Source organism: Schistocerca serialis, chromosome 3, assembly GCF_023864345.2.
Source record: "Schistocerca serialis cubense isolate TAMUIC-IGC-003099 chromosome 3, iqSchSeri2.2, whole genome shotgun sequence".
Taxonomy (NCBI): domain Eukaryota; kingdom Metazoa; phylum Arthropoda; class Insecta; order Orthoptera; family Acrididae; genus Schistocerca; species Schistocerca serialis.
In genome coordinates, this window is record NC_064640.1 from 343,555,053 (window position 1) to 343,579,661 (window position 24,609).

At 40.5% G+C, this 24,609-nt stretch overlaps 1 protein-coding gene across 2 annotated transcripts in view; it reads left to right on the plus strand.

Annotated features, from left to right (window-relative positions):
* The window catches only part of LOC126470153 (plastin-2), a 237,643-nt gene that overhangs the window by 132,445 nt on the left and 80,589 nt on the right, over positions 1–24,609 (plus strand). For both annotated transcript variants that reach the window (XM_050097772.1, XM_050097771.1), the window contains exons 5-6: positions 11,035–11,189; positions 11,345–11,450. In XM_050097772.1, coding sequence (XP_049953729.1) covers positions 11,035–11,189; positions 11,345–11,450 — 261 coding nt within the window. The remainder of the gene's footprint in view (positions 1–11,034; positions 11,190–11,344; positions 11,451–24,609) is intronic.

Sequence of the window (24,609 nt, forward strand, 5' to 3'; positions counted from 1 at the left end):
TTTTGTGTGGTGTTTGAATATGTGTTGTTCAGCGACTCTTGCACTGTAGTTGTCTTTTTGAGGTTATCTGCACTTGACAAAAAGAATAAATTCTCAAACCACACTTTGCTCAGCGTGAATAAAATACATAACTGACGCTGTGTTTAAACTAAAGACATTTGAGTGATGAAAAGTGTATGATGGTGTCAACTAGTGCTCCAAGTGGCCATAAGCTGAAACATTCTAAATATGGTTCGATAAAGGTGTCACAATGATCACAACCAACAAGAAACTGTGTTTGTGCAGTAAACACAGTTTGGAAATGGTTGTGACTGGTCATGATATCTTCATTCGAACGAACCTAGTTACTCCCATCAGCCACCGTGGCAAGTAGAGCTTGGCGGCTGTGGGAGATACGTCACGAATTTGTCCAACTTTTACACGTTTACCAGTTCAAATCTGCTGAGTAGAGTGGCCTGCTGTCAAGAAACTTAACCATGTAATACTTGGAAACACTACTGGACGGCCAACATCATTTTTTTCTATGCAAATATCTTCTGCCAACGTTTTCCTCTCTGCAAACGTTTTTCTTTTTCCCCTCTCTGCAAACGTTTTTCTTTTTCCCCTCTCTGCAAACGTTTTTCTTTTTCCCCTCTCTGCAAACGTTTTTCTTTTTCCCCTCTCTGCAAACGTTTTTCTTTTTCCCCTCTCTGCAAACGTTTTTTCTTTTTCCCCTCTCTGCAAACGTTTTTCTTTTTCCCCTCTCTGCAAACGTTTTTCTTTTTCCCCCTCTGCAAACGTTTTTCTTTTTCCCCCCTCTGCAAACGTTTTTCTTTTTCCCCCCTCTGCAAACGTTTTTCTTTTTCCCCCCTCTGCAAACGTTTTTCTTTTTCCCCCCTCTGCAAACGTTTTTCTTTTTCCCCCCTCTGCAAACGTTTTTCTTTTTCCCCCCTCTGCAAACGTTTTTCTTTTTCCCCCCTCTGCAAACGTTTTTCTTTTTCCCCTCTGCAAACGTTTTTCTTTTTCCCCCTCTGCAAACGTTTTTCTTTTTCCCCTCTGCAAACGTTTTTCTTTTTCCCCTCTGCAAACGTTTTTCTTTTTCCCCTCTGCAAACGTTTTTCTTTTTCCCCTCTGCAAACGCCTTTTTTTTTTTCCCCCTCTGCAAACGCCTTTTTTTTTTTCCCCCTCTGCAAATGCCTTTTTTTTTTTCCCCCTCTGCAAACGCCTTTTTTTTTTCCCCTCTGCAAACGCCTTTTTTTTTCCCCTCTGCAAACGCCTATTTTTTTCCCTCTCTGCAAACGTTTTTTTTTTTCATAATACGTAAATCCTGGTAAAATTATAAATATGTTGATGCAAAATCGGGTGCAAATTAACATTGTGGGCATAGGAAATTTGACTGGACCAATAAAAAAATCTCATAAATGGCAGGAAAACGTTAATTCCGGGATCGTAAAAGTGGGGTTGTACTGTATCAGTTTCATGAAATCATTTCCAAGCACTCCCAGCAATATATAAAGCCACATTAAGTCCAACCTTCCTGCCATAACGTCACTGCCCACACATTCTGCCTCTGTCAGAGGCCTAATATTGACTGATGAAACATAAACAAAGAGTATAAAGATGAACTCGTTACTTGCACTCACTAGATGGCAGAGTGAGACATTGCTAGTCCATGTTATTCGTAGGCATAGCATGATACATTTGAATACTGCCACTGAGCTATGGCTTTCAAATGTATTGTGGAGGATTGTTGTCATTATTAAAACTCATCAGAAGACTAAGAGCAACAGTATATATCTTAATCACAAACTACATACGTGCTACTCTCTGTCAAATTCTTGTCCATCTAATTGTGTTGAGCTGTGTATATCTTTTTCTTTTTTATATTTTCTTCATATGTTTTCTTACATAATTTCATAAATGCCTAGATGCCACCATCCTGTTATCTTAATTTAGTTTGTACTTAGTAGATATTAGTTTCCTGTTATTTTAATTCACAGTAAATCACTTATTTGAAACATAGTTCTTAGAGAGCTGACATCTTTTTAAGGTGTGGAATTTGACTTGAACAAGTTATTCACAAGCAATGATATTCAAATCTTAAATAAATCTTGTCACCTCATCACATTCAGGCAGCTTGAAGTAAAAAAGAATAATACCAATTTAAACTCTAAAAAATCAATGTAATATGTGGTGGTGGGAGATGGTGGTGGTTATTCACAGACTGTGCCAAATATCCAACAGATTCTAAGTCTTTATAATATAAATATGGTCAAGTTGAAGTACCTACATGAATCAGTCAGAAAGTGATGAGCACCCACTTAATAGTGAGTTCCTCGTGCAAAATATCTGTACTTTAGAGGAATGTGAAGTGAAAAAGTTGTATTTGTCAACTGGTAAATGGTGAGGTATGGCAACTGCTGATTTATGAGTGAGTTTGTGACCACCTTGCTGGCAGTGATCAAATAAACCCACTGCATCTTACCAGCATACTCACCATGCACCATTAATGCTTGCCCCACGGCTTGCTATGATCAACACCAGGCATTGATTTCAAGCTGGTTTGTTTCATTTTGCAACCATCGCTGTTAGTCCTTTTAACTTTTGCCTTGAGTAGCTGCTTCAAGGTCATTAGAGTGCTGTGCGAGGCTGCTCCTGACTGCACAGTTTCTCACACAGCATATATATGCTTTACATCTCCAGCTACATCTATACATGGGAAACTACTGTGAAGTGCATGGCAGAAGATAGTTTCCTTTGTACCATAGATTAAGTTACGGAGTTTGGGAGAACTGACTTGTTAAATCCCACTGTGCAAGCTGTAACTAGAGTAATGGTATCTTCGTGATCACTGCAAGAGCTATAGGGAGCTGTGACGTATTCTAGATTCCACACTTAATACTGATAGTTCAGACTTTGTTTGCACTCTGTTGTGAGAGAGTTTGTGTGTAATTTCCCTGTATCCTACCAATGAAACCACCATATGCGGAAAGTAACGTTCTGAGTACTGTAAGTGATGATTTCAAACAGGCACTTAATTCAGTTGTTTCTGGACACAAAGCTATCTGGGACCATAGACATACAGATTGTCATAACCACTTCATGATAGGGATAACATCAGGAGTAATAACTTTCAGAAATTAGTTCCTAAAGTGGCAGTTGTAATGTACAATGTAGGTGTGGATAAAAACTGACAAAATATTGTTTCGGAGTGAAGAGGACTATGAATCACTCTTCAGCAGCAATTACACAAATATTTTTGGGTAGAATCTTCATATTTTAAACTATTCTGGTTCAGTAATATGTAAAATAAACCAGAAAATTTGTTAAGACATTCATAACAGTCTGAAAAATGCTCTGAATAATTTTTGATTTCTTGATCGAACTGGGAAAACTGTATGCAGTGTGGATTATCTACATTCAGAGGGTGCATCCGTACCTCTTCTTCTGCCTTATTGTCTTTAACTACATTTTTGGCAGAAGCAAACCACTTACTGTCATCAGACAATGCACAGAACATAGTTTTTGATTTATGCACTACAATTAATCCACTGCACTAGTGATGCGAACAGCAGCAGGACAAAGGTTCCTGGGAGGAAAGTGAGGTGCTGTGTGAGCAGTGATGTGCCGGCGGCGAGCTTGTAATGTAAATTTAACAAGCTAGCAGCAAGGGTGCAGCATAAATGTACCCAAAGATGGTCCTTCAGGTTGCCGCCATATATTGAGTCACACAAGTAGTTCTGTCTCTTAGTGTCAACCACCCACTTGGAACTAACTCAAAACACCAACACAGGGAAGGTTCTGTGGTCATAATACTAAATGTGACCAGCTGAGGCAGCTGCATTCCTCACTTTCCTCACCGTTCTCATAAGGGTATCAAAGCATTGGTAGTAAAGTCACCTGGTGAACACAGAGGTCTCAGTACTGTTTTCCAGAAGTTTCCCATGATTATTTGGGGCCAGTAAGTCATTCAGAGGCAGAATTGTCTTAATAGAGGATGTATTAGGTGTTTTAATGTATGATGAAGGGTTCACTTGCATCTTGGAGTGTGGGAAAGGTGACAGCTTGATGTGGTAGAGTTGCTTCTTCCAGTCCACCACATAATGTGGATATGTAGTGTACATATGGGAAGCACATGTTGTAACCATTGTCACTAGTATTGATCCCAGATAGTTGGAATGGGGTAGAACAGGTGTAGAAGTATCTAGGATTTGACATGTGGAGAAGTTCTACTGAACATTCTGTAATTGTCCTGTAAAACCTTAAAAATAAGAACAGCGGAACTCCTCGGTCTTAAACTTAATTTGCAATATTAACAAGTGGGCTATCTGCTCCACTTCCTCATTAGATTGTATGTATGATAATTGGACAGTTTTGTTTCATGTAATTGCAGGCACAGAAGCCTTGAAGTAACGCGGAGATCATTTGCGGGCTGTAGTTGGTGATAACAAAAATTGTATATCACAATGTTTTTGGTAAAAACCAGTGGAGTGGTTTCTGTATATGTGGATATTTGGCTAGAGCATCCACCATCACTATCTATTTATTTAATTTTTTTAAGAAAGGCCAAAAATATATGTAGACATAATCTGTTTGTCATCTGGAAGTACATGCTTGTGGGTGGGGAATTGTTCTTTTTGTTTCACACACTTTTTCTTTTTCTTATATGTATCAAGTGGCAATCTTGTTGTTGGTGTCTTGCCACTGCAAACAGTAGTATGAAGCCCTTCTTATGGGTCATTCTCTAGTGGCTTTCGTATAATATATAGGGTGTTCAAAAAAAGTACCTATATTCGAACTAGAGATAGCACTGGTCAAAACTAGAAAAAAAAATGTGTAAACATACTTGGTGAAACATGACCCACTCTACTTCTATCGAGAAAGGTCAGTACTCGCTCATGGCAAGTCTTCCTACTACCTTCATTGTTCATTTCTTATTGGTTATGTTTGGCTCTGTACTTATCCTCTATGGTGCTGTTGTCAGAAGAAGAACTTAAAACGGTCTTCTAAATCAAGCATGTTGAGGTTGTGCAGCCATCAGTATAAGATCGGTGATTAAGTGTGAATAATGTAAATAGTGAAATAGCCCTATTATTCCACACAATAAATTGTAGACATAGTGTTTTGCTGTGGTTTAGCCAGCAGTGTAGATAGGAAGGCACATGTTATGTACACTAAATAACATCCACAGTACCGCAGACTCGGGGTAAAAGAGGTTCAGAAGGTTGATCCAGCAACCCACAGACATAGGGTCATTCGCGACAAGGACAAGAGATGAAGTAGGTTTGGAGGAGCAAGTGTTAAGATACTAGAGGATCTTCCTGAAATCAAATGGGCAAAGAATTGGCAAAACATTCGTGTGTGGTAAATTCTACACAAGCACTTACTTTATCACTTACAGTGTGTGAAAGCTTCCGGGCAACGAGACCACCATGTCAGATTGCAATTCTGTCCACGAATGCTAAGACTGAACAATGAAGTTCACAACTTGGTTTTTATTCAAAGATCAGGCATGATTCACTCAGTGGGGTAGCAAATTTTACCACAAATGGGCTGATGCGAATTCAGAGCAGTTGTGGAAACGACATCAGGTTCATTAGGAAAAAATTAGTTTGACCGGACTAAAATTGAATCCTCTTAATTTTATAATACCATGACTGATTTTTAGGCTTCTCTCATTAGATATACGTGATACATGTGTACAAGAGGTGTTGAATAAGTAACACAACTCTTTTTTCTCGGCAAGTTTTGATTGAAGAAATGCAGAATTTGTTGTGGAGCTTGTGGAATATTCCTGCAGCAGCCTCTGTAGTTTCATGAATTGCAGATATTCATAGGCACTTGCAAAATGTCTATGGAGACCTGGCAGTGAACAAAAGCATGGTGAGTTGTTGGGCGAGTTATCTATCAATGTAACAGGGTCACAGAGACCTGTCAGATTTCCTGTGTGCCGCCTGGCCACACACAGTGGTGACTCTTGCAATGTTGGAACTTACTGACGCTACCATTAGAGATGGTCGATGAATTGCAAACAAACACCTCACTGCTCAGCTAGATGTGCCTGTTGGTAGTGCTGCTGCACTCATCCACCAGTTGGGATAGTCAAAGGTATGTGCTTGTGCTTGCTGGGTTCCTCGCCACCTAACAGGTGACTGTAAAGAGCAATGAAGGACCATCTGTGTGGAATTGCTTACATGTTACAAGGCTGATCATGACAATTATTTGTTCATCATCACAGGTGATAAAACATCGATTTATCACTTCAAACCAGAAACAAAATGGCAATCCATGGAGTGGCACCACAGCACCTCTCCTTCAGAGCAAAAAGTTCAAAGCCACCCTGTCAGTCAGTAAAGTCATGGTGACTGTCTTCTGGGACTCTGAAGAGTTTCTCTGTTTGCTGTCCTGCCCCCATAGTGCAATGATCAACTCTGAAATGTATTGTCTTATCCTCAGGAAATTGAAGGAACGACTTCAGCATGTTTGTCGCCACGAAAATGCAAATGAACTTCTCCATCTCCATGACAATATAAGGCCTCACACAAGTCTGTGCACCCAAAAGGTGCTCGCAAAACTTCATTGGACAGTTCTCTCTCTTCCACCCTACAGCCCGGATCTCGCACCTTCAGACTTTCATTTGTTTAGCCCATTGAAGGATGCACTCCATGGGAAGCAGTACATGGATGATGATTGGGGGGGGGGGGGGGGGCTATTGATATATAAATTCAGTGAATGGCTGAAGAGTAATGATAAAAATGTTCACACTTTACAGGTGCATGTGTACCACACATGTGAGCAAATACAAGGACAACCAAGTGTGTTCAGATGAGTTTGTGATTCTTTGTAGAGGAAGATGAAGCCTGTATTTGAACGAAAAGCAACCTCATTGAACACATTCTGCAACCAGCTATTAAGGATGTCCGTTCATTAGTGGCACTAGGAGTACCTGATGTGACAGTATGAATCAAAATTGTCTGTAAAATTTAACCCTAAGATGAACATAATGCACATTTATTCAATGTAAATCGTTGATGATGCTAAGAGCCTCAAAACTGATCATGATATAATAAAATGAAGAGCATTTAGTGACAGTCTAATGCAATTTCCTTTTTCCTAGTTAATAATATGACTGGTTTCCCCATAACACCATCAGTGGTGGGAAGGGTTAATATACTTCAGGTACACATCAGGACAAGTTAACACCCCCCGTTTATCATCACTTTCCATGTGACAAATAGCTTGCATTATTAGAGGACATAATTCTTGCAGGAAGACACTGGATGTGGTGTATGCATGGTGGACTTTCCCCTGTTTTCTACATTTTTTTTTTACTGTACCTAACAGACTTTTAATAAGTGATGGATCGGTTTAGCCTGTGTAGTGGCATAACCTGGCTGTGGAGACATTTAAAGAAATCTGTGTGTTTCACATCTGCCAACAAAGTGTACACTTTATATGAGCACCAAATTGAAGAACAGCCAGGTGTGTTTGCATGAGTTTGTAATTCTTTGAGGAGGGGGCTGAAGAACATGTAAGAATGAGTGGAACCACATTGCACACCTGTTGTAGTGTCAACAGACAGTGGACTATTATAGGAATGAACAGTCAGTATTTAAAAAAGTATTTCTTTCAGTTCTATGTTTACAGGGCTTCTTTCCTAGTGTTGATCAGTAACCTCCCATGTAAGAATATAGGACACTTTTGTAACTTTGTGTACAATATTATGAGCAACTGAGCTTGGAGAGAGTGTGGAGTAGTGTCGTGCTGTTCTTAGAGTTTACTTGCAGTTATCAAGAGATTGTGGTATAGTCAGTAATAGTTTGTTAAGCCTCTTAGTCATGGCTGCAAAGATTTAAGAACCTGTGTTTTACATAGTGGTGTGATTACAGTGGGTGGCCTAACACAGTAAGACATTATTGGCAAATAGGATACCGGACAGCTTTTTGTACCCCAAATCCAACACTATTGGTTTCTATTAAACTTTGTAGTTAACCATGACATCCTCTACTATGGTGTGTTAAAATTTTAACACAACGTGATGAACTTTTCAGTCTGAAGTGGAATTGGGCAACTGGGTGTGAGGGGCTGGGTATGGCATGTTGATAGATGTTGTTCGTTAACCTTGCATACTATCAACAGTATCAGCAACGAGTGTAATAATTCCAGTTACTTGGATTGATGGTGCCAGTTACTCTTATGTTGGTGTAGTTGGCACTGTTGGAATTTTAATATTTCTAAATATGTTGCGATCTGTTACACACAGAGAATGTGACTGCTCTTATTGTGACAGAACTATTATGACCACAGTGTTCATTTAACTTAAAGTGAATCACACAATAAGGAATAGCCATGAAAAAGTCCAGAAAAGAAGCAACATTCGTAATTAACATAGAAAACAAATTGCCAGGAAGGCAAACAAATAGCAAAAATTCATGTTTACATGGACAGTCAGTATTTGTATGTATGGAATGAATGAGGGACTAAATTAGCCCATGAACGATGGAAGCGTTGTGTGCCCAGCTGTAACCCTGGCTGCCTCAGACATACTGCTTTTTGGTGCTGGATACATCCTCCTGGCACGTGGTGTAGTAGATAAGAAGTCATATATAGTGATGGAGACAGTCAATGCTGGACATTACCACCACTGGTTTTGTGTTGTAAAATAACACGTTCAGTGGGAGAGACACCAGCCGTAAAGTAGTCAGTAATAACAACAGTCCACTGGTTTGTCATTGCTGTCTGTAACAAGCTCCACATTCTTCACATAAGTGGTACAACCTTCGGCAGCCCAACAATTAGCACAGTTCAACAATAGTGCAAGGGACATCAATGCCATAGATAGCGCTAACAGTGTATAAAGTCTTCCAGTATTGAACATTGAGGCACCAGAGGCCATACAATGAATTAAGATAGCACAAAATTACTTATGCAGGCAATAGAAAACTAGGACTGTGTCATTGAAGAACCTGAAAATTATTATGTAATGGAATACTGAATAATATATTGTGCTGCAAATTCCAGTTGAGTAATGCACAGAAACTTGCTTCATGCCTATTAAGACAAAGTTGGGCAAAGTGGTGCCTGCCACAGAATGTTAAGGAAGTGGGATGTACCTGTGTGCATCAAGTAACATGACAATGCCAACGCAGCATTTTTGTAGACATTTGTGGTCTTGGAGGTTTTTTTACTTGGACATTCAGAATCCACTTGGGTGTGTAATGGCCTGGAAAGTCTTAGATTTATGTGCATGTATAAGTAAGTGTGATTCTGCTGTGAAACTTACTGTTGCTTCCTCTGCTTTATTGGGTGGGCAAGCATCTTCCCATGGTGGAGAAGTGGTCATAATTTTGTGGCTAACTGCTGTATGTATAGAATAGTCAGAAAGGATCAATTCATAGCAAAGAACATTGTTGTTGGGCTTAAAAATGTGGGCATTAAGGTATCTAAATTTAACTTCATTTTGTGATGATGGCTTGGGGGACAGGAGGTGAGAGGGAGAGGAAACCGAGTGTCATACATACAGATGTTGAAAATATTGCAGCTCAGAGGCATGCAAAGCAGAAGTACTTTCTATTGGCAAAATTAGAAGAAGGATCTTTAACTGTGTCACCAAACATCCACAAGTAAAAGAAGTCAAAGGAGCTAGAAAAAGGTGGTAACAGGAAGAATGTAGTGGCTTGTAATGTACAAGGTGTGTTCGGGAGAAAGAACGAACACAATAACAGCATTTTTGAAGAAGGGAAAAAATCTAGAATGCCATGTAATTGTAGCTTTGTCATCGTATTGATGGATGGGCAAGCCAACACATTACACAGTGATGAACTATAATTTTTTCGATAATTTGATGTTGGATGGGTCAACATCCTTTATGTAATTATTGACCATAGTTATTTTCACTTACGAATGGCAGATAATTATTTGACAGTTGTAACTAGGAACCAAAGTGTTCAATAAGAATTTCAGTACCACAGTTACAATATTACAGAGACATGATTCTTAGTAGGCCCTGTTTTACAATCTGCGTGTTGCTTGGATATCTTTTTGTATGTTCACTTGCACAATGAGAGGTTTCTGTGTGCACATTCAGAGAAAGGACAAAAATATAATATTCTGCTGCCAATTTGCATCACGTTGAAAGACCATATGCCACAATACGACCCAATAGTGTCATGACTGAAGTGGTGCAGGGGCAGAAACATTTTGTTCTGTCAGCTGAAAGTGCATTCCAGGTATAGAAACTTTAAGGTGTGGAATGTCAGTCTTGATCACTTGCATTACTGCAAGATGTATTCACTTGAATTCCAAAACAAATGTCAGCAAAATCTTGAGAGCCTAGTCACTTCATTTGTCCTATTTGACACATAAGGTTGTTGAAGATGGCCAGTGTTGCATATGAGGACAAACAATGAAATGTGGGTGCATAATTTTATCCTAGGGTAAAAAAGGGAAGTGAAAGATTTAATATGGTTGTTCATGCAACGGAAGTGGTACAAAATACAAACATGTTCATTCAACACTGAATGAGCCACATGCTGTATCATTTTCATTCTGTGAATCTACAGCTACGAAACTAGGCAGGTACTTGGCCAGTCATGCAGCGAGACATACTTTTTTGACTTTGAGGAAATTAAATATATTCTTGCCTCAGAGTTTCTGGAATTTGATATTCCTTGTTTGTCAGAAGATACACTGGATAGTGGCAACATGCTCAGAAAACATAAATTTCACATTCTAGAAATCAGTGGTTACTTGAGTATAAATTGTATATGTGGGTAGCACATTCTCACAAGCCAGCCAGTGTTTGGTGGTATTTAGGACTTGTCATGGATGAGGCTGTTCAGCTCAGAATGTGCAGCAGTAACTTTGCTATAGTTTATTACACAATTTTCAGGGAAAAGTTACACGGATAGACTTATTTCTGTGCCAAATAGAAACAAAACAGAAAAATTCTCCAAAAATCCCATGCAAAATTCAGGACTCAGTTTAACAGGCTGTTGTCCCTGTCCTTCGTTGATTATGTTCCAGTGCAGTAACATGTTATTTTGTTTCCAACAGATTGGATTGTTCAATCAGATAACTTTGGAGAACTGCCCAGGTTTGACATCTTTATTGTCTGATGGGGAACACATAGAAGATCTAATGAAATTATCGCCTGAAGCTATCTTGCTAAGATGGGTGAACCATCACCTTGAAAGGGCTGGAGTAGCCAGGTATTTTTCTCTGTTCACGATATTTATTTTTTATTCTAATGGTTTCATCTATGGATACATGTTTCTGTTGTTCATTTCCTTGGATTTAAAAATTGTGTGTAGACATCCATAGAGCATCCTGTTAACTGCAGTTTTCCTACTACTTGTCCGTATAGGAGGTGTGGCAACTTCCAGGGAGATATTGTAGATTCAGAAATTTATACATACCTGCTGAAGCAGATTGCACCACCAGAAAGTGGTGTGACAATGGAAGCATTAATGGTAAGTTTCTTTAAGTGTAATGGAAATAAAGTAAAGGATGCTAACCAAAGATTGCCAATGCTTTAACAGACTTCAAGAATCAGCTGCTAGTTGACACTAGTGGATTATCTAATTAAATGTACTGGTTAAAGCTGTGTAGTAATTTGTTTTTCCTGTTATCGCTTCATGAAAAATTCTGATTGCAGCTCTGTAAATTTTGAAATGTCAACAAGTGATAAGATTTTTTTCATAGCATCACTTTAAGGCTAATAACAGCAGCATTTTAAAACCATTACACCATTTAGATTTAATATAATTGGATAAATAAAAAAATCTACTCATAAAAGTTTCAGAGGGAGAAAAAACACATGAAAGTTTTTTGTGCCATTGGCAGAAAGAACGAAGGTAAAGCACTGGTGAGGTTTGGAAATTGGGAGAGTTACGGAAAAGTCACCCAGAATTCGGGGTCTGAGGAGACTTACCAGATGGGATGAGAAGGAAAGAGTCTTTCCATATTGTTCTGTCCAGTAACTCTCCCCAGACCGGGCATTCTGGGTGTCTTTCCTGTAAGTATCCCCATTTCCTAAGCTTTTCCACTCCTTTTGCTTCATCCTTCTTTCAACCCTTCTGCCAAAAGGAGCCACTGGCTCCAAAAGCTTACACTTAGCCTAACGTTTGTGTTTGTTTTCTACTGCCGTCACTTGGTGAGTAGATTTTTTTACCCATCCAATTATATTTTCAAACATTGATTATTTTTTTTAGATACACAATTTAGATTGGTTGTCATAATTTCAAGTTTGGAAAATATACACTTATACTCCGCAAGCCACATTACGATGTGTGGCGGAAGAAACTTTGTATAACACCTTCACTTCCCCCTTTCCCTTTTTAGTTGCAAATGGTGCCTGGGAAGGACAACTGTTGGTAAGCTACTGTAAGGCCTCAGATATCTCTAATTCTACCTTCATGATCTTCTCACAGAATATATGTTGTGGAAGCAATACCTTGGGTGAATCTTTTAGGAATCTGTGCTCTTGGAATTAAACAGTAATCACCGTGATACAAAATGTAATCACTTACATATGCCTCTATTGTAGTATTAGTCACTTCAATTAGATGAGCATACCTATGATGCTTCAGCACTTCTAAGCATGCCTATGATGAAATGGGCTGCTGTCCTTTCAATTGTCTATATTTCTTATGAAACTTCTTGGCAGATTAAAACAGTGTGCTGGACTGAGACTCGAACTCGGGACCTTTGCCTTTTGCGGGCAAGTGCTCTACCATATGAGCTACCCAAGCTCGACTCGTGCCCCACCCTCACAGCTTCACTTCTGCCAGTACCTCGTCTCCTACTTTCTCATCTAATTGAAGTGACTAATACTACAATAGAGGCATATGTAAGTGATTACATTTTGTATCACGGTGATTACTGTTTAATTCCAAGAGCACAGATTCCTAAAAGATTCACCCAAGGTATTGCTTCCACAACATATATTCCGTGAGAAGATCATGAAGGTAGAATTAGAGATATCTGAGGCCTTACAGTAGCTTACCAACAGTTGTCCTTCCCAGGCACCATTTGCAACTAAAAAGGGAAAGGGGGAAGTGAAGGTGTTATACAAAGTTTCTTCCGCCACACATCGTAATGTGGCTTGCGGAGTATAAGTGTTCTTGATCATCTCCTGTGCTCATTGTGAAGGAGGACAAAATCACACAGTGCATGGTGTTTCTGCGTCAACAGCTGACGATTCAACAAAATCACAAAAAAGTCTATTCATTGCTGTGCATTGATGACATCCTAGACTACTTGAAAGAACAGAACTGTTTCTCAACTTTGTTAACGCAGGCAGACTGTTAGCAAATTGAGGTTATGAGACTAACTGGGAAAATATTGCCTTCATACCTCCTGATGGCCTCAGAGTTCAGGGTTATGTCTTTTGGCGATGTCTACTGACAACCTTCATGTCAGGAACGTCAACGAAATTGTGCATGCCAATCGAAGACTGAGTGAGAGATTGAGAAGAAGAAAAAAAAATTGCAACATCTCAGTTGGATGATGTCGTGAAACCTTAACACCGCATCTTGGAATGCATCATGTTGCCGCCAAGTTTGTCTTAGTGCTTACAATTCAAGATGAGGGAGAGACCTTTGCCTCAAATCTGTTAAGAACTTTTGGATCGCGCAAATGAGAAAGAGATGTTCATTGAGAGAAACACATTTGGTGATGAGACATGGGTCTACGGTTATGATGTTGAGACCAAGGTTCAATCTTCACAGTGGCTTGGAAAAGGTTCTCCAAGAACAAAAAAGCTTGTCAGGTCAGGTCAAATGTCAGTCATTCTGGTAGTTTCCTTTGACTTTGAATGATTAGTTCATCGTGAGTTCATGCTACAGGGACAAAAGGTTAATCAATAGTACTATTGGGACGTATTGTGATTCTTGTGAGAAAATGTGAGAAGGAAATGGCCTGAAATAGGGTGAGACAATTCTTGGCTACTGCATCATGATAACGCGCCCGCACATTCATCCCTCTTGATGCATGACTATTGACCAAAACAATGAAATCACTGTGCTCTCTCATCCTTCGTACTCTCCAGACCTGACCCCTGTGGACTTTTTTATTTCCAAAGTTGAAAACCCATTGAAGGGATGAAGATTTGCAATGATAGATGAAATTTAAAAAAAAAAAAAAAAAAAACATTAAAGAAATTTCACAGACAGCACTTCGTGCAATCTAACAAGAGGTGTACGAAGACAGCTTCCAGAAATGGAAACGGCATTCAGAGCGGTGTATCAATTGTGGAGGAGAGTCTTTGGAAGGAGACCATGCACAGTAGGTGAAAGGTAAGCGGAGAAGACTTTGTGGAAAAAGTTCCAGAATTTTTTGAACAGCCCTCATAGTACTGGCAATTTGTAAAGGACTTCTGTTCCAAGGCAAATCCCTTACAGGAACTACTGTAGGGAAATCCCAAATTTTCCTGGAAAGAAGCACAAGAAAGATCTTCCTTTGTCATAAGGAGGCACGAAAGTCTTTCCCAGTCTAACATTGTATGATTAGAATGTCAAGGTAGAAATTCACACAGACGCTAGTGGTTTTGGAATAGGGCCAGTTCTGGTGCAAATACAGGAAGGTGCTGAAAAGGTGATAGCTTATGCTTCCAGATGACTATGATTTCCATTAGGAACTGCTCTACAACTGAGAAAGAGTGCCTTGCTGTTGATTTTTTGAGCCATAGTTATTTGCAAAATAATTTACCCTTGTGCTGGCTGGTTAGCCTGGCGAATCCATGGTGAAATGGGCACTGAGGCTTTAGAAGTACATCACAGTGGTATCCGAAAGTGGATGCAAGCACAAGGCCCTGGCTGCCTTTCAAGGAATTGTATGGCAGAAGACAGGAATATGGATGTACTTTTAGTCATTGCTACATTAAGACATTGCTACTGAATCAGCGGGAGATCCAGCACTGCTGAAAAGCATACAAGCCGTGAAGGAGGAGGAACTGACAAAAGGACATTTTAGTAATGGAGCATTATATAAGAGTAACTATGACCCAGTGGGGCAGAAAGGGTTGGTCATCATCCTGCCTAAACTACGGCCAGCTATCCTGAAGTTTTTCATGACAGTCCCAACACTTGTTCACCTAAGATTCCTGAAGATTCTAGATGTAATCAGACACAGGTATAATTGGCCAGATGTCTATGGATCTGTTTGACATTGAGCCACTGTAAGGAATGTCAACGACAGAATCATATGCTGCAATTGTCTCCAGGGCGTCTTGTATTAATGCCGCCTGTAGTAGTACAATTCCACTGAATTGGAATAGAACTCATGGAGATTCCTAAAGTTGACTAACGGGAATCGGTGAGCAATAGTCTGCACTGACTACCTCAACTGCTATGTTGTCACTAAAGCTGTGCTGACTGCTGCATCTCCAGAAATTGCAAAGTTCCTTGTAGGAGGTGTCATTTTGAAGCATGGAGCACCATGTGTGATCATCTCTGACCATGGAAAAATTTTCCAGTGTAGACTAGTATCAGAGTTAATTTCATATTGCGACATCACCCGCAGGTGATGCCTACCATTCACATACGAGTGGCCTCATAGAATGCTTTAATAAAATGCTGGCAGATATGCTCTTGATATATGTTGATGTCAAATAAAAGGGTTTGGGGCATGATATAACATCATGATGTTCACGTATAACACAGTGAAGCAAGATACTAAAGGCTTCACACCGTTCTTTCTGCTCCATGGCCACTAGTCGAAAATGATAGTTTCAACTGCACAATGCTTGGGATGACTACGTGATACATTTCATCAACAGGACCAAAGAAGCAAGACAGCTGGATTGATACAGACCCTGAACACCCAGGAGGACAGAGTGCACTACAGTGCCGAGCACTGACCTCTGAGATATATCCCAGGAAACTTGGTTGGGATTTTTATGCTTGTGTGGAAAGTAGCACTATCGGAAATGTTATGAAAGTGCTACTTTGTGCTGTATAGTGTCCTTCATCACATGTCTGAAGTTGCATATGAGTTTATCACCACCTATAAAACCTCTACCCTCCTCAAGCTCATTGTGATAGTTAATCCTTTCCATGTGCGTTACAGATACCAGCTCTATTAAGGTGCAGGATGCTATGGTAAAAGTGTCTAGAAGCTGCCACTAACTTGAAGTCCATAGCTGCAAGTCCCCAGCTGTCTGACTGTAGATGGGACTGGTCTGCATCTTGCAGTCCTGCCTGACACAGTGGTCACTGACTCGGAATGGAGGCTAGGCCAGTCTTCATGGATGAAAACCCAGTCTGCTTACCTGCAGACTGTTCAGCTTAGCTGCAGGGCACCTGTGTCACCACTACTGAGGCAGTAAAAGTACCGCTACACTGCCTGTGTACTGGAACTGCTACACAGGATGTTAATGTTACTGCTGGGTCTTCAGTCTACACACCATCTTGACAACTGATGAAAGTGGTATGCATACTTCCTGGGCTCAGCCTAAGTGTAACTTCACTCTTGGAGAGCGCTGACGTGCCACAGCCACACCAAACTGCAGGCACGCACGGCTGCTGCACCCTCCTCTGACAGGACCGTAGTGCTGGCCACAGGCAGTGCAAGGATCTGTGCTCAGCAAGTCCATCGTGGGCCACTGATGTGTCACCTTGGCTTATAAGCAGCGTGGTCGCTGCTAAGCAGTGCTGGGAAGAAAACGGCGTGACATAAAATTCTCACTAATAAATGATTGTTAATTGAGTGATATTTCATTAGTGCCCCAGTGCTTTATGGGTTCACTCAACCCCACTCTTCGCTCAACGTCCTGGTAACGTGATCCCGGCTCCAGTCTTAACAGTTCAACAGTTTAAGTGTTCATGATTAATGAATGCCACTGCTGGTGTAATTTTTTTTTTACATTTATTGTGTTATGCAAGCAATCTCTTTTCTTTGAAAATCTTCAGGTTGCTTGCAGTTAACAAAACAGGAAATTAGGCTGAAGCTACAGCATTTTAAAGAATAAAGTAGGGAAATAGCTCTGATAACAAACTTATTCTAAATCCTCACCAGGTTGTGCTGAAGTTTAGATGTAGGCGGTCTGGTTGTTGTATGTAATGTTAAGGACAATATCCTATAACACTGCTCATAAACATTCTGCCAACCGCTTAGTAGAAGTATGGAGAGCTGATACTGCATACAAACAGTAAACTGTCTAGACAGGGCCATTTCTCGACAAAGGTAAACATGTAACATTGCTTGCACTCTGTCTAGTATGACAGTCCAAGGGTGTTTGTAACAGTGAGATATTGTGTTACCCTCATGAGCCAATCCTCTAAGTCCTGAAGTTAGTGCTGAGATAAGGCATTTTAGAACAATACAGCAGTAATTGCTGTACTACCATCCACATAAGTCATATTAGTCTCGCAGTCTATAGGTCGTAAACTGAATCCCCCTACCCCCTCCCAACCCTATAACATTATCAGAAAATTTATATAATACTTTCTCAAATTTCTCCACTGTATAGCTCTTGAGGCTGGAGCCTCATAAAAAGATTCTAATTACCATATTTTAACCACCTTTCACACTTGTTGTTGTGGTCTTCAGTCCTGAGACTGGTTTGATGCAGCTCTCCATGCTACTCTATCCTGTGCAAGCTTTTTCATCTCCCAGTACCTACTGCAACCTACATCCTTCTGAATCTGCTTATTGTATTCATCTCTTGGTCTCCCTCTAAGATTTTTACCCTCCACGCTGCCCTCCAGTACTAAATTGGTGATCCCTTGATGCCTCAGAACATGTCCTACCAACCGATCCCTTCTTCTGGTCAAGTTGTGCCACAAACTTCTCTTCTCCCCAATCCTATTCAATACTTCCTCATTAGTTATGTGATCTACCCATCTAATCTTCAGCATTCTTCTGTAGCACCACATTTCGAAAGCTTCTATTCTCTTTTGTCCAAACTATTTATCGTCCATGTTTCACTTCCATACATGGCTACACTCCATACAAATATTTTCAGAAATGACTTCCTGACACTTAAATCAATACTGCATGTTAACAAATTTCTCTTTTTCAGAAACGCTTTCCTTGCCATTGCCAGCCTACATTTTATATCCTCTCTACTTCAACCATCATCAGTTATTTTGCTCCCCAAATAGCAAAACTCCTTTACTACTTTTAATGCCTCATTTCCTAATCTAATTCCCTCAGCATCACCCGACTTAATTTGACTACATTCCATTATCCTTGTTTTGCTTTTGTTGATGTTCATCTTATATCCTCCTTTCAAGACACTGTCCATTCCATTCAACTGCTCTTCCAAGTCCTTTGCTGTCTCTGACAGAATTACAATGTCATCGGCGAACCTCAAAGTTTTTATTTCTTCTCCATGAATTTTAATACCTACTCTGAATTTTTCTTTTGTTTCCTTTCACACTTACTAAACCCAAATTGTATTGAATCCAGAATCTGTGCTACCCTTTTAAGATATTATTGCATTATTTACAGCTATAAACACACCACCATCACTGCCATACTGCCTGTCTTTGAAATAGACATTCCAATCTGAATTTAAAATTTTATTTCTCTTCACTTGAAATTTCATACAGCTTTCAACTCTAGTTCTACGTGCACATTATTGCCGTTTATAAGTGAGACTATTTCTGGAATTTTTTCATGAATGCTGGTATAGTTAACTTACTACCACTACACTAACTTACATTCTGACCTGCAATGTCATTAATACTCTCCATAATTGATGTCTCATATCCAAAATAAATTTGCACCTTATCAGGCTTGTAGAGGAGTTTCCATTAAAAACACCTCACGTGTGCATTCCATACACATTGCTACCAGTATCCTAGTAGCCCACAGCATGTGAGGCTAGTTGTCTTCACCATTTCCTCTAGCTATCTGCAGTAACAGCTATCTGCAGTAACAGTAACTGAACCCCGATTTCAGGTGTCAGTCATGCTGACATGAGGCAAGATTTGCAGCCAGCTGCTGTCAGTGCGCTCAGTAGTTACTGACAGTGCCTCCTCCACTGCTTGGGGCTTTGCAACCATATTACTGTTGGCCATTTGCCTCCAGCTGATAATGAGCTCGCTAGGTCATTCACATCAGAAGTGATTGCAACATCAGAAAATTGTTTGATACTTTTATTAAAGACAAGTGGCTTGTTATCCAAAAATTCTGTAATTGCATTAATCTCTCTTGTGGAACGTACCAGTGTGCTGTGATGGATGGATAGAGTGAGAAAACTTGAAAAACCTGTAAGAAGTGATCATCTCTGTCTTTCCCAAACCTGGAATGAGATTTGTCAGCTCATCTAATTCCAGCTGAATCACCCACAGTATTCTATTACTAGCTTCATTTCCCAAGGATGAAATATGAAATAACAAGCATTTGGAGTGAGAGCTGACAGTCAGATGTGGACAACCCCATTCTGGTATGAAAAGAGGAAGGCTGAAAGAAAGCCTGTTAATACTGTGAACCACAAGTACGACCTCAACATGCTTTTATACAGTTCTTGAAGTTTTCTTCTGTGTAATGAGTGTACCATGAGTTTTCGAGATTGAAGCAGGGTGATGTTGACATATTGCCATGGTATTTCTAATAACTGTTTAGCCACCTTCAGCTATCACCTGAAGATGGTTGAATGGTTGTCTACCAAAATACCATGGTGAGGCACTTACATAATCTGCCTGCACCTCAGGACCTTGTGGAACATGTTAATACAGTTACAAAAATGTAATGCTGTTTATACAGGGTGATTCACCTGCCCCTGCAGCTGTCATTTTATTAAACCTGCGGTGTTATTTGCTGACCTTCGTAAATCACAAATGAGATTTTTGTATTCTTTCATTTGCTATGTGCAAACTGGTGATTCTACAGAAAAAAAATGAGCAGGAAGTTTTGTAGGAAATTTAATGTAGCTAAATTTTGTACTGGGATGTATTTTCTCTGGAGACTACAGTTTTAGTTTTTCAAGAAAAACGTACAAAGGTTACCTTCAAACACAACTCCACCCCACACTCATACCTCACCAGTCAGGATTTCTTAGTATGTTGTTCGTGGCATTCCCTCCTCCTATTTTACAAAAATTTGTGACTACATGAACTATTCCCTATATTAGACCTTTCTCTGTCTCTCAATTGGACTGTTACACCACCAGCATAGTCAGCTACTTTGTCAGCATTAATAATTTAAATGTGCACATGAGGATAATGATTGAAAAACAACTTCTGAAAAGTTACGCAACAACTAATTATACGTTGACAATTTGATTCAGACTTGACACTTACAAGCACAGTACTTTGGTAGTCAGAAGGCCTGACAAATACGACGAAGTAATTGTTTTTTATGGTGTTAAAATTCACAAAACTGTTATGTAAAATTTACACGAACTTCAATTTTACAATATGTAAGTGCAAAACTGGGCGAGTGTCATAATAAGGTGAATTAACGAAGACAAAAAAATGTTGAATGATGGAAGTAATTCATGCAGTCACTAATATCTGTACAGTAGTAGAAGAGAGTGCCATGAACAACATACTAGAAACCCTGACAAATGGGGGCTGAGTGTGAGAATAGGGCGAGTTTGAAGGTAATTTTGTACATTTTTCTTGAATAACTCAAACTATGGCCTCAAGCCTAATATACAATTAAGTACATTAAATTTCATACAAAAAGGTCCTGATCATTTTTGTTGTAGGACTAACAGTTTGCGTGTAGCAAGCAAGAAAATATGAAAATCTTGCATGTGGTTTATGAAGGCAAACTACAACACTGCAGGTTGCATAAAACGACAGCAGTAAGAGCAGTTGAATCACCATCAGTATCGTACAACACTAATGCTATTATTAAAAAATTGTGTATTGAAGTTTCAGCTGTGTATTTAAGATCCTAGCCATGTCCCCTCCCACGGCTTCACCCACGTATGTGTGTGTCACATACAATGCACACATCTCTTCCTCTCCCACTTGCAATTCACCTCATCCTTGTCCGTCACCTCATTACCCCTCTCCTCATCAGCTGTCACCTCCGTGGCCTCCCATCAGGCTGTCATCTCTGTATGCTCCCTGCCCGCCCTACCCTCCTCTCCCCCAATTAGCCCTTCACCACTGTGCCTCTCCCTCTCAACCTACTGGCCCAACCCTGGTCGGCCTGTCACCTCCGCAGCCCCCCCCCCTTCCTCCTCTCCCCCCACCCGTCTATCCCCTATTGCATCTGTGCCTCCGCCCCCCTTCAGCCTGGTGCCTGTACCTGTACCTGTACCTGTACCTGTGCATGCACATACACATGCGTGTTGCCATCCTCTTCAGCCTCTCACCTCAGCACCCACCTCTCCCTTCCCTGTCATGTCAGCCCCCCCCACCCCAGCTCACCCTGTACATTCCCTCACTGTGACTGTTCCCCCTCTTCCTATCCTCCTATCCTATTCCTTGTGCCAATAAATTCTGACATTAGCAGTGTACCCTTTGTCGACAATGGATTTTGGATAAATTTTAAGCCACTTGCTGATGTCTTCTCACTGGAATAAGTTGCCACTGGGATTTGGCTATTATCAGGTTATATCTTGAATGACTTTTTAACTCTACAGCAGTTGCGTGCTACTCATTCTGTTGTTTTAAACCACAGATCCAAAAGTGCTAGAGATGTTGGTTGGTGGCAGATAGTGTGCATAAATTGACTCTATGGCTATAGGTTAATCCATGGTGGGATATTGATGAATCATTATTAGCTACACTGTAGCAATGTCTTTGTGAGTCTGTTAAAGAAAGTGTCAGATTCCATGATTTTCCCAGGTTGAAACCACTATCTCTGTTATATTCTTTGCCAAATGAATTTCCTTCACTTCTTTCACAACAGGGTCCCAAAAAGATAAAGCTGGTATTAGAATTTAGACATTTTTATACCACATGTGTCAGAGTCAATGCCGTGCTCTGCCACTGCTAATTTGTTGGGCTGTAAAAGCTGGGTGTGTCGATAGTGGTATGTATATGTTCCATGGACTGTAAGAGTCATCTGCCTGATGTACAAAGGCTATATTCTCAAAGGATCCTGTAGAGCCCAGCCATATGGAGCATCAAATTGCATTTGACAGAACTCAAAAGTGCTGGTGTCTTCAGTGGAGCTGAAAAAATCACTTAAACTTTGTGCTTGGTGAGGATTCAACCTATTTTTTAAGACAAGTCTGTCTGTCTTCCTCATTCCTTACGTACACAGGTTTTATTCACAGTACAATATGTACACTATGTGATCAAAAGTATGTGGACACCTGGATGAAAATGACTTAAAAGTATGTGGTTCTCTCCATCGGTAATGTTGCAATTCGATGTGGTATTGGCCCACCCTTAGCCTTGATGACAGCTTCTACTCTTGCAGGCATACATTTAATCAGGTGCTGGAAGGTTTCTTGGGGAATGGCAGCCCATTCTTCAGGGAGTGCTGCACTGAGGAGAGGTATTGATGGTGGTCGGTGAGGCCTGGCATGAAGTCTGTGTTCCAAAACATCGCAAAGGTGTTCTATAGGATTCAGGTGAGGACTCTGTGTAGGCCAGTCCATTACACCGATATTATTGTCATGTAACCACTCCGCCACAGGCCATGCATTATGAACAGGTGCTTGATCGTGTTAAAAGATGCAATTGCCATCCCTGAATTGCTCTTCAATGGTGGGATGCAAGAGGGTGCTTAAAACATCAGTGTAGGCCTGTGCTGTGATAGTATCACACAACACAACAAGGGGTGCAAGCCCCATCCATGAAAACACTACCACACCATAACACCACCACCTCCGAATTTTACTGTTAGCACTACACACGCTGGCAGATGACGTTCACCGGGCATTTGCCGTACCCACACCCTGCCATCGGATCGCCACATTGTGCACTGTGATTCATCACTCCACACAACATTTTTCCACTGTTCAATTGTGCAATAGAAACATTTACCGGCGTGATGTGTGGCTTATGAGCAGCCACTCGACCATGAAATCAAAGTTTTCTCACCTCCCGCCTAACTGTCATAGCACTTGCAGTTGTTCCTGATGCAGTTTGGAATTCCTGTGCAATTGTCTGGATAGATGTCTGCCTTTCACACATTACAACCCTCTTCAGCTGTCGCTGGTCGCTATCAGTCAACAGACGAGGCCGGCCTGTACGCTTTTGTGCTGTACGTGTCCCTTCATGTTTCCACTTCACTATCACATCTGAAACAGTGGACCTAGGGATGTTTAAAAGTGTGGAAATCTCACATACAGATGTACGACACAAGTGATGCTCAATCATCTGACCACGTTTGAAGTCAGTGAATTCTGCGGAGCGCCTCATTCTGCTCTCTCACGATGTCTAATGACTACTGAGGTCGCTGATATGGAGTACCTGGCAGTAGGTGGTAACACAATACACCTAGTATGAAAAACATATGTTTTAAATTCTACCCATGGAAAAATCCAAAATACGATAGAAATCAAGAAGTACTGATGCCTCCCATTTTTGGACGTTTTGATTCATCAGAGATGACACCATGGGGCATGCAGTTTATCAGAAGCCAATGCCTACCGACTTGCGTCCATCAACTAGCTGTCGCCACCCTTCCCAGATGATGATTGGCGTCAGAACCTTGGTTCACATAGCTTTGCTTACAAGAACGGTCTACAGGATGAGCTCTTGTACTGACAGGACATTTCTGAAGCAAATGGGTATTCTCCTCAACTGGTACATAAGGCGCTATGAATAAAACCTACGGTGGACATGAGGGTGAATGACAAGAAGACTGAGGAAGAAGACAGAGTTATGGTTTTCGTGCTGTTTGTGAGGGGAAACCCACCATCAAAATAGTTTGTATCCTCACGAAGTTAGTGATTTTTCATCCTCCACTGAAGACAGCAGCACTTTTGAGTTCTGTTAAAGATGACTTGACGCTCCACAAGGCTGGGGTTTGCAGAATATTCTGCGAGTCTAGCTTTCTGTACATCAGGAAGAAGACTCTCACCGTCCATGAAACTTGCATGGAAGGCCATAGGTACACTCAACTCGTAACAGCCCAATAAATCAGCTGTGGCAGAGCACTGCATCGACACTGGTCACTTAGTTGTAAAAGAAGCAGCTGGAATTTATTTGGTGAAGAATTTGATAGATACACCAGTTTGAAACTGGACAAATCATGAAGTCTGGTGTTATCATTAATAAATTCAGAAAGATGTTGCTGCAGTGCAGCTAATAATGGTACCCCAGTATTTCAGCATGGCTTGACCATGTAGACACACACATTCTGTGCCACTGATCAATGTCTTTGGCTCTTGGAATATCTGTGGTTTAAAACAATAGCTTGTCTGTTAGCTCACCTTGAAGATGGCTGAAGGATATATGGGTGAAATATTAATAGTAGTAATAGTTGTTTATGTGACTGCACTCCTGAAATTTAATGGATCAGTTATTGTGCTGCAGAAACTGGAAGGTCAGAGGATATTGACTGTAACATTTCACCCACTATTTCAAATAACCCCAGACATTTTCTGTCGAATGAAGATTAGGTGATGTAGTAGGTCAGTTAAGCTGTGATGTAGTGCCCAGATGTTCGTCAAACAGCAAATTTTATGCTTGTTGCACTGTGAACGTGGCTATTGTTACCTTCACAGACTGGAGCTGTTACATTGCACCATTCATGAAGATTTAGAAG